This window comes from Neomonachus schauinslandi, chromosome 7 (genome assembly GCF_002201575.2).
Source record: "Neomonachus schauinslandi chromosome 7, ASM220157v2, whole genome shotgun sequence".
Taxonomy (NCBI): Eukaryota; Metazoa; Chordata; class Mammalia; order Carnivora; family Phocidae; genus Neomonachus; species Neomonachus schauinslandi.
Genome location: NC_058409.1, coordinates 126,488,606 through 126,503,740, shown reverse-complemented (window position 1 = coordinate 126,503,740; position 15,135 = coordinate 126,488,606). Strand labels below are relative to the sequence as shown.

The window sequence follows — 15,135 nt, the reverse complement described above, 5'->3', positions numbered from 1 at the left end:
GTGAGAAAACAGCCCCAGAGGCGGTAAAAGACCAGTGTCACTGCCAGCAGAGTGCTCCAGCTTTTTTGATGTGTTTGAGTTTAATACTCTTGCCTTACACCACATTATTAAGCTATTAGAGTAGCAGAAAGTATTTTAGACATGGTGGGCAGATGAAACAATAGCATAAATGCTTAGGAGTTGGAGCTCTATGAGAAGAATCCTCAAATTCATGGCACTAACTCACTATGAGAACACTTTCCCCAGCCTGGCCATCCAGATCGTACACATTTCTCTTCACTGAGATTGTTTCACTGGTCTCTTAAAGGAAGGAAGGAAGGAAAGAAGGAAGGAAGGAAGGAAGGGAGGAAGGAAGGAAGGAAGGGAGGAAGGAAGGAAGGAAGGAAGGAAGGAAGGAAGGAAGGGAGAAAGAAAAGAAAAAGGAACTATTCAAATCATAAACTTATAAACTGGTTCCCAAGCAAGAAAAACTAATAAATGAATGAGCTCATAATTTTCTCTCCTAGGATCATTCACCAGAACTTTTTGAGTAGGTTACAGAATTCCCTTTAGTCATCATTTATTGAGTACATACAGGATGCTTGAGATTTAAGAATTTGAACAAGAAATAGTCCCTCTCTCAAGCAAACTACTTGTTTTATAAAGATATAACTTTAACTTTTTAGATCCTAGGAGTCAATATAAGAATATTATATCCAATATATTTTTTACTTCTGAAGAAAAACCCATTTTGGGAAAAGTCCATTAGCTAGTGAGAAACATTTTTTTAAAAATTTCTGCCGTTTGAGTCATCATGTCTCAAATGTCTGCATTTATCTGTTAATATTTTCTGCCGAAGTGTATGTGTCAGAGTGAGAGGGGAAATAAGGGGGGGGGGCACAAGGGAGCATGTGTGTAGGTGTGTGTGGGCACATGTCCTTAGATTTGGCAATTACTAAAGAGATGACACCATAAGGCAAAAAGGTAAGATTGTTACCGGTGAGTTACAGTGCCTTACTAAATCAACTTTGAACTGGGTATCTGGTTCTCAGCTTGATTTACCACTGGCTTTTTGAAAATGAAAATGTTAGAGTAAGCAGAAGCTGAGACTAATGTCATAGTCTGCCAAAGACCTTGGACTTCCAGAGTCAAGCTAAAGGCAGTAAACAATGCCTTTTTGGGGAAATAACTTCATGCAGTGAATAAACCAAAAGGCAATTGTTTAATTGATAAATCCCAAATGAACAATAACATCTATTACACTTTGTATCATTTGTGCCAAAAGAATTTACAAATAACTTAGCCTGGGGTCTAATATAATAAATACAATGAATCCAGAAACATTTGTAATCATCCTGGGGAGTGCTGGTTGGCAATATGCTCTGGTGTGAATGAGCATAGCTTTGGAGTCAGGCAGATCTTGGTATCCTTCCTGGCCACGCCCTGAACTTTGGGTAAGTTACCTAACCTCCCTGACCTCAGTTTCTCCAGGAAAAAAAAAAAAAATGGAGAAAATAAAGATTAGCTCCTGGAGTCATGAGAATTAACTGATGTAACACACAACACTTTCTTGCAGTACGTGACACATAGTAAGTGCTCATCAAAGGTGAGTGTTCTCCACTCTTCCCCGGGATTCTTGAAGGACCACATTCAGTTTCAGTCCACCTTGAATTCCAAAGATAAGGAACTACCACCTTAGTTTCCTACAGCTGTTGAAACAAATTACTGTGCACTTAATGGCTTAAAACAGTACAAACTTACAATTCTGGAGTTCAGAAGTCTGAAATGGGTTTCACTGGGCTAAAATCAAGGTGTCTGCAAGATGCCCTTCTGGGGGCTCTAGGAAAAGATCCGTTTCCTTGACTTTTTGGGCTTCTAGAGGCTGCCTGTGTTCCTTGGTTCATAGGCTCCTCCTCCATCTTCAAAGTCAGCAGCGTACCATTTTCAAATCTTTGTCTCTGTCTCTGTCTCTGTCTCTCACACACACACACACACACACACACATACACACCCACATACACACACACACCCTGACCTTTACTCCATCATCACATTACCATGTGACTCCAACTGTCCTCTACCTCTTTCCCTTATAAGGACCCTAGTGATTACATTAGGCTCGTCTGGTTAATCTAGGGTCATCTCCCTGTATAAAACCTTTACCTTCATCACATCTGTAAAATCCTTTTTGCCAGGGAAGGTAACTTACTCACTAGTTCCAGAAATTAGGGCATAGATATCTTTGGGAGAGCTGTTATTCTGCCTACCACAACTATCATAGCAGTGAAGTTTTGTTCATTTTATAGTTACTCTGGTACTTTTGACATTAAATTCAAGGTATTGAGTGTAAAAGATAAATGTCAAGGGAATTAATAAATTTCTCCTGAGTTTAGATTTAAAATTCTTTTGCTTTTAGCACTTTGTCAGAAATTCTCCTCCACATAACCCAAGGTCTGTTTCAATGGTTATTAAATCTAACAAAAGAGAAAAGATTGAATTGAGTGGGGTCATGGGGCATCTCTGCAAATGCAGAATCTGTATGGTATTATTTGAATATATTTTAAAAGTTACAAGGTACACAAATGAGGAAAAAAATGGAAGGATAGAAAGATGATAGACGACAGATAGATGAATAGATAGACAGACTGGTTCTCAATGGAGGCAATTTGTCCCCCAGTGGACATTTGACAACATCTGGAGACATTTTTGATTGTCATAACCTAAAAAGTCCCATAGGTGTCTAATGGGTGGGGGCCAGGAATGCTGCTAAACATCTTATAATGCATAGGATAGGTCCCACTACAAAGAGTTAGCCCAAAATGACAATAGTGCAGAGGTTGAAAATCCTGAATTAGATAGATCTTTGTAATTCAGCACTTAAAAAATTGTTTGGGAGGTGCCTGGGTGGCTCAGGTGGTTAAGCATCTGACTGTTGATTTCAGCTCAGGTCATGATCTCAGGGTCATAAGATCAAGCCTTGAGTTGGGCTCCTCACTCAGTGGGGAGTCTGCTTCTCTCGCTCTCTCCCTCTCACTCTGTCCCTCCCCCCCCAAAATAAATTAATTAACTAAAATATTGTTTGGTACAAAGTAATCCTTAAATGAATGTTCATATACCTGAGTGTAAACATTCAGAGATAATATTTGTGTTATGGTTAACCGAATACACTGTGGTATCAGATCATCTGGACTCAAATTCTGCTTCTGTTGGTCGTATAATGCTAAGAAATTACTTAACTCTTACCCTGCCTCAGTTTCCTCATCAGTTAAAAGGAAATATGAAGAGTGTCATGATGAGTAACAATTTATATAACCTATGTAATGAGTTCAGCACATTTCCTGGCCCATAGAACAGGCTTAATAGATGTCTGCTATTATTTTTTTCCCAAATCCCAGCCAGACTGGTTGTCAATCTGATGAATCATATAAGAGAATGCTTTAAAGATAAAGTATTTCCACTGTTATAAAAATCAGTCAAATTATTTATATTGTATAGAATATAATTTTTTAGGTCATTATACAGGGCAACATAGTATACTTGAAAAAGAACATGGGATATGGAAGCAGTTTGATCCTAAGTTTTGTTAGAGAAAAAGAGATTTTCTAGATTCTTTTTGAGCCCACTTAATGTTATTAAGAGATGGGCCTAACCAACTAGAACAAAACTTATGAATTCCATTTATAAATACAGTCACCAAAAATTATTGGTGCCAGGCTCTGGGCTGCAGGTCATGCTTCCACTCCCATTGTCTTCTTGATTTTATAGTAAGAATTGGCTCTTCCTCTCACTGAAACCTATTTGGTGGGGTATTCCTAAAACCAAGGGAGGGATTTCATAGTCCTGGCTATTAAACACAGAAGCACACAGTTCTATGTGTATCTGAAGTCCTTTCTACAGCCTTGAGGTTATGCATCTGAAGTCCCGGGGGGACAGTGGCAAGTTCGTGGGTTAAAGGTGAAAGCACACTGGTTTTTGTCCATTTCCTTTTGAGGCAATCATGTGGTGAAGCGGAAGCCCCTTTTAGCTCCCAGAAGACTTCCCAGGCTTCTCCAGGGCAAGAAAAGGATGGATGATATCATAGATGGTACCTATCAAAGACAAAGCAACCCTGTAGTCAGGACCACAGGAGCCAAGGGCAATGGAAGAGTCAGAGTCAGACATCAGAGGGTTTTTCTGATGACAATGAGGCAGGCAGGATGGAGCTACCCAGCTTTGATCTTGGAGAACCGAGTCATGTTTCCACCTGCTAAAAAGCACAGATGCCACTGAGGAGAGTAATGGATGAGAGATATGGTCTAGAAACCAGTGGGCCAGAGGGCAATACAAGGACTGCCTTTGGCTCCAAAAGCCCCCAAATTTTCCTCTGACACAGGACATGTGAGTCTCTTTTCTTTATACACCCAGATGGTATCTTGGACTGGATCGGGGCAAAGGGAGAAAGCAGAAGCCAGAAAGACCAAGATTTATCTAAAAGAGTTATCTAAAGAGACTCTACTATTGAATCAGGTAGATGTTATTGGACTGCACTAAATTATTGACTCGATGTGCAACCTAATATTGAGTTCCAAATACTCAATGGGATTAGAGCTTAAGGGATAAACTATTAAAAAAATAAGGAAGCTGCATCTTCCCTTGCACATCTGAGTGCAGTGTGCGCAAATATGTGGCCAGCAACTCCAGGGAAGGCGTGTTTCTATTTTAGCTGACTTTATTGCTTTTATTACCCCAGGCACATTCTCAAAGCCTCCTCTGATTTTCTCCCACACTGAGCCTGGAAACCTTGCCACATGCTCATGCTGGATGCTCAGTCATTTTTCTCCTATCAGTAATGTTACCTTCTCCAAGAAATCTTCATAAACCCTCAAAGGGCTGACATGTTCCCTGACTCCCCTTGTCCAATTTACAAGTGCCTTCTATGCCATTCTCCAGCTTTTTACTTATCTTATTATTCCTAATACTTAATAAGAGTGCTCAAGTGTCTAATTTCTGCTTTTATTCTGAGTCAAGTACTTCCAAGCCTAAACTGCAAGTTTGCAGAAGGCGAGTGTGATGCTTTTTTATTCACCGTCTCATGCAGCTCTGCAGGCCCATACGTGTTTTTAAATGGTCTTGGTTCGTAAAGTTAAATTAGTTTTATTATGGAACAATGTTTCTGTGAAATGGAGCATTTTCAATTTGTTATCCATTAGTTTCTGCAATAGGAGGATATATGAAATATAGCACAATAAATCTTGAGGCTTCTTCACCCTTAACAGGTGACTTCTGCCCCAAGACTCAGTGGACTTATAATGGTTAGTGTACTTGCTATACTTATAACTTGTCTAATCTCTTCAACAAAGCCAACACAAGTTGGCTTTATTATTTTATTAAGATTTCATTAGTTATTAAAGAAGTATTTTTAGATCTGAGGCAATAACTTGGATTCCTCCCTCAGATTGCTCAGATTAGATCATGTGCCTAGTGTTTGGTAGTGATTGTTAAATGATCTGGCAACTTCAGGAATGTAGAACCTTGGTACATAGAGTTATACTAAAATCAAGCAAGACAGGAGATGGAGGACACCAAGATTTATTGATTGCTTTCTATGTGTCAGAAACCTTCACTGATTATTGATATTTTGTCCAATTTTATCTTTACAAGATTCATTCACTCATTCTTTAAAATCATTCATTATTGAGGATCTATAATGGGCTAGTATGTCAGGTGCTGAGAATATAGAAATGAACCAGGCAGTTTGGGTGCCTTCCTTCATGAAACTTCCAGTCTAGCTATTTGCTGATTGCAACATGAAAACAAGTCATCAAAAAGACAGAATCCGCTAATGGCTAAGTGGGGAATAAATTGAGAATGTATAGCAAAGGAATCTAACTTAGACTAGTAGCTTAGGGAAGGCTTTCCCGAGGAGATAGAGATTATGCAGACTTGATATATGAGTGGGATCACCCGGGTAAAGTTGTTCAAAAGGACTTTATGCCAAGGGGGCCATATGCAGGGAGGCCTAGATATGAAAGAGACTAACACATCCTTTCGATACAATAAGCAGAGTATGCTGAAATAAGGAGTGTCAGGGAGAGAATGGTGGCTGAGGAGGCTAGTGAAGGGGCAGAGACCATGGTGGACTTTGGAGGCTGTGTTAAGGAGTGAGGATGGGCACTTTTATCCTGAGAGTAAAGAGAAAACCCTGGAGGATTTAATTAGAAGAGAATGGCATCCTTAGAGTTGGTGTTGTTACTGTTTAAGTTGGGCTAGTTACAGAAAGGAAAATAGACTAAGAGGAAGCAAGACAGAGTGTGTGTTAGGAGGTCCTCATTGCAACAAACCAGAGAGAAATGGCGGTGACTTGGACCAGGGTGGTGGAAAGGAAGACAAGTAGGTGAGTCAAGATAAGAGGTAGAATTGACAGGAGTTTGGTGGCTTAATGAAGTGGATGATGGAGGTAGAGGGAGGGTCTAAGATGACTCTGGTGGCCTTCACAGAGACGGGACATACAGAGGAGAAGCAGGTTTGGAGAGAAGGTGATGAAGTCAGTTGAGAAGTCCTGAGTGTAAGTTGTCCAAGAGACTCGCCTGGAAATCAAATGCATCTTTGACTCTGGATCTTGAGAAAATGGTCTGCCCTGGGGTCATCTATAGATTTGAGCATCAAGGGCACACAGATAATATTTGAATACAGGAAAATAGAGAAATGATCTCATCAGGGGAGAATATGTGAAATGAGGAAAGACAAGGACCTAAGACATGGGCCTAAGGGTGACCAACTTTTAAGGGACAAGTACAGGAGGAATCGCTGGAAAAGTTCATTATTTTGAGGTTCTATCTTACAGATGACAGAATGAAACTAAGTTAATCTAACTAATTTAGTTAATTAGCAGGAAAGTCAGAATTCAGACTCCAATCTTTCCACCTTCTGAATACTTCATGTTTATGATGTGAGAATGATTTATTGAAGCATTTCTCTGAGTTAGGCCTCCTGTGAGGCATTTTACATACATTATTTTATTAATTTTCAGAGCAACATACTTGTAAACTCCGTATCGTCATTATTCCTATCATAGAGATGAGAAAACTGAGACGTGGAGAGATTAGCTAAGTTCCCCAAAGTTACACAGCTAGTACCTAGCATGCATTTCCACCCATTTCTCTCTCTCTCTCTCTTTTTTTTTAAGATCTTACATTTTTTAAGTGATCTCTACACCCAATATGAGGCTAGAACTTACAACTCTGAGATCAAGAGTTGCATGCTCCACCGACTTGAGCCAGCCAGGCACCCCTATGCCCATTTCTTTCCCCTGCCCAAGTCTATAGTTAAGGCAGTGGTTCCCAAACTTGAACACTCATTAGAATTACCTGGAGGGGGCGCCTGGGTGGCTCAGTTGGTTAAGCAACTGCCTTTGGTTCAGGTCATGATCCTGGAGTCCCTGGATCGAGTCCCGCATCGGGCTCCCTGCTCAGCGGGGAGTCTGCTTCTCCCTCTGACCCTCCCCACTCTCATGTGCTCTCTCTCATTCTCGCTCTCTCAAATAAATAAATAAAAAATCTTTAAAAAAAAAAAAAAAGAATTACCTGGAGGGTTTCCTCAAAACACACATTGCTGGGGGCTCCTGGGTGGCTCAGTCGGTCAAGTGTCTGCCTTCGGCTCAGGTCCTGATCCCAACGTCCTGGAATTGAGCCCGCATTGGGCTCCCGGCTCAGTGGGGAGTCAGCTTCTCCCTCTCCCGTTCTCCCTGCTCATTCTCTCTTTCAAATAAATAAATAAAATCTTTAAATACACACACACACACACACACAGATTGCTGGATGACACCCCTTGAGGTTTTGATTTTGGAGGTGGGTGGGGCCTGAGAATTTGCCCCATTTCTAACTAGTTCCAACAACCTGCCACAATAATATGCTACCATCAGCGTTTTCATTTGTAAAGCAGTCATCAGATATAAATTAGTTAACTTATACTAAATCATTAGCATTCAAATACAGCATATTAAAACATGTAACATAAAATTTTCTTGAAAGATACTTTTATTTACTGGCCCTATAATCTCTAAAACAGAATCTACTTCTAATTCCTGCCACGTACTTCAAGCAAGGTTGAATGTCTTCCTGGTGTAAACTCTACCCAACAAGCCTTCACACTCGCATTATGTATCATGCATTGTGTAGAGAGATGTATGTATATATACATATATACTTATATATATATTGAATTCAGTGAAGCCTCAGTTTGTCCTAACTTGACTGTAGACTTATTTTCTTAATTTAAAATAATAGTCAGTCTAGTTAGCAAAAAGGTGTTCTCTCTCTCTCTCTCTCTCTCTCTATCACTCCAGTTTCTCCACATCAGTCCCATTCGGACACCATTTCACAACTGTTCTCTGACTTCCCTGTGACATATCTGATTGCCAACCTTTACCTTTCACAAATGGCCACATAACATTTGCACTACACTCTACAAGCATATTCGCCATAATCTAATTTTTTTTTTTTTTTTTAACCTCGGCAAAAAATCCTATAACCCCTTTCAGGCTGTTGTGGGTCATTCCTTTGGTTTAGACTGTTTTCTGTCTCAGGGATGCATATGCTTAGAAGACTCAGTTTGATTACTGACCCACACAGTGACTCAGTGACACACAGGTAATGGGAGGCAGAGGGCGGCATTAGCTCATTTCATAAACCACTAAAAATCAGCACAATTAGTGTTATACCTTTGAACTGGAGTCCAAATCCAGTTGAGAGCTGGGACATAGAGCCGGTAAAAACAGCCCAGCGCTGCTCTGGTGTGACCCTCCGTGGGGCCGTGTCTACAACCCCAAATCCCCGTCTTTATTTGTCAGTGTGTTGCACTTGAAAATAACAATAAATCAACAGAAAAACAAAGACCACAAGCCCCTTCTGGAACAAAATGCTGCAAGTACAGTAGTAAAAAGTCCTGCCAGCCCCCAATGAGATGTGACTTTCTGAGGAAAGCGGATAATTTTTACTTGATGGTGAATCGTTAAAAGTGAGCCAGATGATTAAACTTAATGGAACAGCCACATTAAACTGAAATTAGTAAAAACATGCCTCGGGCAGCCTACAACCTTTTATTTGTTGTTGTTTAACTTCTGCCTTTTACAGTGGCCATGATGAATGACATCACAAAAGAAAAAATCCAATTAAAATCTAAGTGCTCAATAAACCCCTAATGTCTGGTTGCCACCGCCACTTTCTCTAGCACTGATGTCTTATGTTTCCTCTTTTCCCCAAGAAGAGAGAAAAGAACTGGCCCCAGGGGAGTTCAGCGGAAAGGGAAAGAACACACCAAGGCTTCTGGAGGTTTCTGCTCTCTGCACTCTCTCAGAAACAGGCACTGCACTTTGAGGGGGATGAGGTTAAATTGTTTTATTATCAGACAACACCTGCGTAAAGAGATGCATTTTCCCACTAGTTTTCAAATATTGATAAATCAGAGTTGGGATCTGGAGAGCAATCCTGTTCATACTCTTAGTCGGTGTCTCCACTGCCCTTTCATACCGTCTCGGGTGTTTGTTCTATAAGTCATCGAAATGGTCTCTCCTGACAGCTAAAAATAAGTTTCTGATTACTTTTACCTGAATAAATCTTATGACCAGATGTGGTATTCACCTACTAAGTGTGCAACAATTACATATTGAGAGTGATGAAAGAACCAGCAAGGGAAGTCTACAATCTAGTGGAAGGCAGAGTATCATACATCACATGGAAAGACAGCAGCTGCCACCCAGTAGAAGAATACTAGCTTTTGATGACAGATTTTGCCTTAGAGAGGCCATGTGTTTGTAAAACTGGGTTTTCAAAGTCCTTACAACAAAGTTCTCAAAGTCAAAATAAGAGTCAAAACATGCTTATTATGAATGAGAAGCTAACAGGAATGGTATCTTAAAATGTGCTTTTACGGCATGTTTACATAGGAGTTAATATAGAATTTGTACATAGGCTCTAATTAGATCTTCCTGATCCACTTGTCCTGTGGTTCTATTATCCTCATTTTATTGATAAGGATCTTGGCTCAGGGAGGTTAATTGACTCTGCTATGATCTTACACGTGGTGAGTGAGAGAGAATGAACACAGCTCCTACTTGGAACTCTGGTGTGGTGCCCCCCCCACACTCTGCCAGGTTTGCTGACCATGGCTGCCCGGAAGCCAGATCCAATGGGCAGTGATGTTGGTTTCATTACTCATGAGTTAATGAAATAGCTTTTTAAGAGCTCTCTTCAGTCATTAGAATTTGACGATGGAGAGTTAAACTTTCCCCAGTGGCTCTTTCTGTGTAATCACGGTTTCAACATTTCCTTAGCATATCACATTACACAAATCATGGAGTCCTCTTTTGTTTTACATTTCTTATGGCGTTTGTCTCACTTCTAAGCAATTCCCTCCCCATTCCCATTTATCTTCCATTATTTCTGCCAAATTGCTTTCAAGGCTACTAATTGTATGAATAATATTCTCTTCCTCAAACTCTGCTATTAACTAGCATTAGCTGTGTGGCTTTGGACACAGTTTCCCAATCTCTATAAAAACAGGGAGGTTGCACCGAAGAATCTATAGGGCCTCTTCTTGTGCTCAAGTTCTAGTCTTCTGACTTTCACACAAGGTGTATGATTTTGAAAACACTACATAAACCAGAGCCTTGGTTTTCTTGATTCTACGATAATGGATTCAGTTGGCTCATGGTCCCCAAAGTGTGTTTCTTGGAAAACTGTCTCCTCGGGAATGCCAACATCCAAAAAGGATTCTTCACCCAGGAATGTTCAGGAAAGCTAGATTAAATAAAATCAAGTACAGTTCTGAACTGTGGACATTCACAGCCTTTAATATGTTAACTGGGTGACGCCCAAGAAAAGAAGTAGAAGTATTTCCCAAACTTATGGGAGCACAGAACCCCTTTTCCTCAGCATTTTGTATAAATGATAGTCCACGAGATACACTTTCAGAAAGGCTGGATTCGCTTACTTTAAAAGTCCCTTTTTGGTTCAAGAGTCTGTTTTCAAATGTGCTTGAAGACACTACTTCAAGCATTTCGTGTGATATTCATCAACAGGACACTGGGTCGGCTTACCCCTTGCTATTGTTGCCAATCTTGTCGTAACGTGGCCCACACTCTGTTTAGACAGAGCTGAAGTAGGTTTAAGGACTAGCTACCTTCCCAATAAACTATCTCTTCTGTATGTAGCTGATACTTACAACTAGGATTTTAAAATAGTTCTCCTCAATTTTCACTTCTGCAAATTTGTGAACAGGGTTAGCTTATCTGAAGACCTAAGAAAATTCCTTCTAAACTTTTTCTAATGGGAAAAAGGGAACCAAAGACACAACAGGAACTCAACACTCTAGAAAATCATCGCTGAGATAGGCAACGTGGGCAAGTCATCAAAGTTAGAATCATTATCTTCCATTTCAATGGTATATTAGCATTCACTTCAACCTTTAACCCAGATGCCTTTCACTGACAGTCTTATCAGAGCCTCTGCTGGATTACCTTCAGGAGCAGGGCACCCACTACTTCATAATGCAGACTATTCCATTTTAAGTCTGGCTCCACTTTTTAGAAGATTCTCACCTATATTAAATGAAATTCTGAGTAGTAAATATTCTTGTTCTAAGTGACCTTGTAAATTGCCTAGTCAAGGGATTTTCAAGGCACTGTTCATGACAACACTTACGATGTTTCTCAAATGCTTTGAGCTGAATTTCATAAGTAATTAAATAAATATCACATCTTCCCAGAAAAGTGATTATAAACTCCATCATATAAGACTCAAGGAGACTGGATAGTTCCCTAAATTCACCAAGATGGGAATATATAGAGGTAGAATGTACTCAGGTCTCTGTTTCAAAAACCAAACTCCTTTTCTCAATAGCATATCACTTCTCTTCCATGTCCAGATACATAAAAGTGAGGAGGAGAGTGTATTTGTAAAATCTGAATGCTGTCAGGAAAAGAGTTAAAATAGTTCCATTCTAACCAGGCTAATATGTCTTTGGGCATCTTGCTATTACTCTGGCCTTTAGAATTCCCTTCTCCAAAACAAGGATTATTACATTTTCTATAAGCTCTGTTCCAATTTTGGAAATTTCTATGATTATAAGGCAACATATTCATTAATAAATGGTATTACTATTGAGGATTTAAGTAAACAGTGAGAAAAACAAAACAAAACCCAAACCTGCATCCCTCAGAAAGGACTGAATGAAAGTTGACATAGCAAGCGTCATAAAGACAAACAGTTTAGAATCACATGCTTGACTTTTACTTTCTTTAATTTTTTTTTTCTACACTAGTTACATTCAGACCAGGATAGAGGAGATGGATCACTTAAATATATCCTTTCAGGAGATGGAGCAGGAGATCTCTTCATTATCAATGAAAACACAGGGGATATACAAGCCACCAAGAGGCTGGACAGGGAAGAAAAACCAGTTTACATCCTTCGAGCTCAAGCTATAAACAGAAGGACAGGGAGGCCCGTGGAGCCTGAATCCGAATTCATCATCAAGATCCATGACATCAATGACAATGAACCAATATTTACCAAGGATGTTTACACGGCCACTGTTCCTGAAATGTCTGATGTTGGTGAGTGAGATGCGATTTCAACCATACAATGTTTCTCCTCTAGTACATCAACTGAATAAAGGATCCTATGAGTGAAATTTACAGAGTTGAGTGAATTTAGATGCTAAATTCCAAAACTATCCTATTTCAAACACTGCCTTTATGACCTTTTTTGTAAGTGCACCTGTGTTTCCTAATATTACGCTAGTCTCATTTTATCATTATCTTTAAGAAAACAGCATTTCCTCTAATGATGAAGGGATGAAAAATGGCAGGCAAGAACAGGAGGAAGAAAGAGACATCACCTCATCTATTTCTTGCCCCCCCCAGGTGCCCACTCTCGTCCTCAGGCTGAGAGATAGCAGCCCTCTCCACCTCTCTTAGCACATATTGGTACTGGGCCTGAGGTGAGGATTTCCCCGGTGTAAAACAAAAGCCTGAATCTACAATCCAGACTGAAGAGTAATGACATTTGCTTTAATTAACTATGATTTTGGGAAAGAGACCCAAAGAAAACTTAAAAAAAAAAATCCATAAACAATGTGCCGATGATGATGTCTAGGGGATATATCCTTTACTAAGTGATGGAAATTAAAAGATTCTCATGACATTAATATGGTGAATTAATATTTTGTGCACAATTCTACTACCAATTTTAAAGTTAATAAGTACGGCTTTAATTTGCTTAAGTTGGGAGAAGGTTAACAGAATTCAAATTTTTAAAAAATCCTACTGACATCACTCTTAGCCACATTAAAATACTTCATGGGAGACAGTAACAAATTTTAAGCTACTTTACCTGTATAAAGGCTTATTTTTGTTTTCATTCAGTGTCAACTTCAGAAGGGCTAAGTTACCTAATAATAACTTTTCCATAATCCTGTGAGTCAGATATCAGAGGCATTTTAGGTCACAGTTCCAAGACTTGGAGAAACCTAATCTAGGGAAATGATTGTAAACCCTCTAAATCTTTCTCATCAAGAAGTTGCTCATCTCATTACTTAAAGCCACTCTGTTTTGTTAGAAAAACCACAAACCATCAGCAAAGCAAAAGAGAGGGATTCGAACTCTTTTAAAAGGAGGATTTGTTAGGAAAAAAGTACTTTTCCTCTATGGGGTAAAAGGCAGGAAGAATTAACAAAGCACCTCTCATCATCAGCACCACCCAGTAAAACAGTTTCCAGAAAACAAAACTTGATGTGCAAGGTGTCATTGCACAACTCTAGGGAGTGCCATTCACTTTTGAAGCCATTATAGAATTAATATGTATTACCAATATTTGGGGGGTAGCTAGAAGTAACATGTCTTGAGGAAGGGAAGGCTTTCTCATTTGCACATAGGCACAGTTATGTTCATATTAACCATTATCATAAATTAACATATCATTATGATGATATAAAAAAGCATCTTAAAGAAATTACATCATGATTGTGGGGCAGCAGCAGGGTGGTATAAATGGGCTTTGGTGTCAAACAGACCTGAGTCTGAAATTCTACTAATAAGCAGCAACTTGATGTCTCTGATCCTTCAGTTCCATAGCTACAAAAATAATAAAGGTCAACTCCTAAGGATTATCATGAGGATGAAATGAGAAAACAAGTGCAGAGCCCCCGGGATAATATCTGGCAACTAACAGGTGCCCTAAACATCCAGATAATCATATTCTAAACGCATTCAAATTTTATTTTGATGTCAAATAAGAATGTGGGTGTTTGTTGACTTCTACTGTTAGCTCTCGCTCTAAAATTATATAATGCTCTCATTCTCCCCAGCTTCCTTCCCACATTACAAGGACGGGAGCTCTATCTCATGCGTCAACATACTACATCCAGAGCATCCAACCCTAACACAGTGCAATATATTTGTTCAAAAAACAGGATTGGTCAGATATTACAAAAGCAATGTAAAACTTCTAATATTCCCTGAATGTAACTTCCCTGTCCTTTCCATGGGCTGGAGACCTCTAACAGTATGCTTACCATTTATCTGATATGAATACCAAAAGTCAGCCATGAGATGATCTTCATCAGAGGGTCTTACCCTTTTTGGAAATCACAGATTCCTTTGAGAATCAGATAAAAATCTATGGATATTCTCTTCAATGAAATAGACATGTAAGCATAAATACAAAAATCTGTGTGGAATTTCATGGGGGTTAGGAATACTTTGAAGGTTATTAGGTGACTGCAGTCCTTAAAACAAGAATGCTGATCTAAAATATCATAGCGTTCTTTGTGCATTTAATTATAATAATTTTTTTTGGAATTACAGGCTCCAGATGTGAATACTCTGGTGTTTTAATCAATCATTTAATCCAACACTATCTCTTTTAAGGTTCAAGGTCTTTCAACCTCTTAGAATTATTAGGTAGATTTATTATTTAGGGTGCTTTTATTTGCAAGTAACAGAAAACCTAACTCAAACTAATTTAAACAGATAAAAGTATTTATTGACTTAAGTCAAAAGTTAAGTGGGCTTTGGACACGGTTTGATTTAGGTTGAATTATTTCTCTGAAATTTTCTGTCCTATTCAGCTTTGTCCTCAGGCTGGCATCTCTGAGGTCACAAAGTAGCTGCTGCACTGA

At 39.3% G+C, this 15,135-nt stretch overlaps 1 protein-coding gene across 2 annotated transcripts in view; it reads left to right on the top strand.

Annotated features, from left to right (window-relative positions):
• CDH6 (cadherin 6) overlaps positions 1-15,135 on the top strand; it is a 49,518-nt gene that overhangs the window by 11,337 nt on the left and 23,046 nt on the right. For both annotated transcript variants that reach the window (XM_021695920.1, XM_044916982.1), the window contains exon 2: positions 12,277-12,571. In XM_021695920.1, coding sequence (XP_021551595.1) covers positions 12,277-12,571 — 295 coding nt within the window. The remainder of the gene's footprint in view (positions 1-12,276; positions 12,572-15,135) is intronic.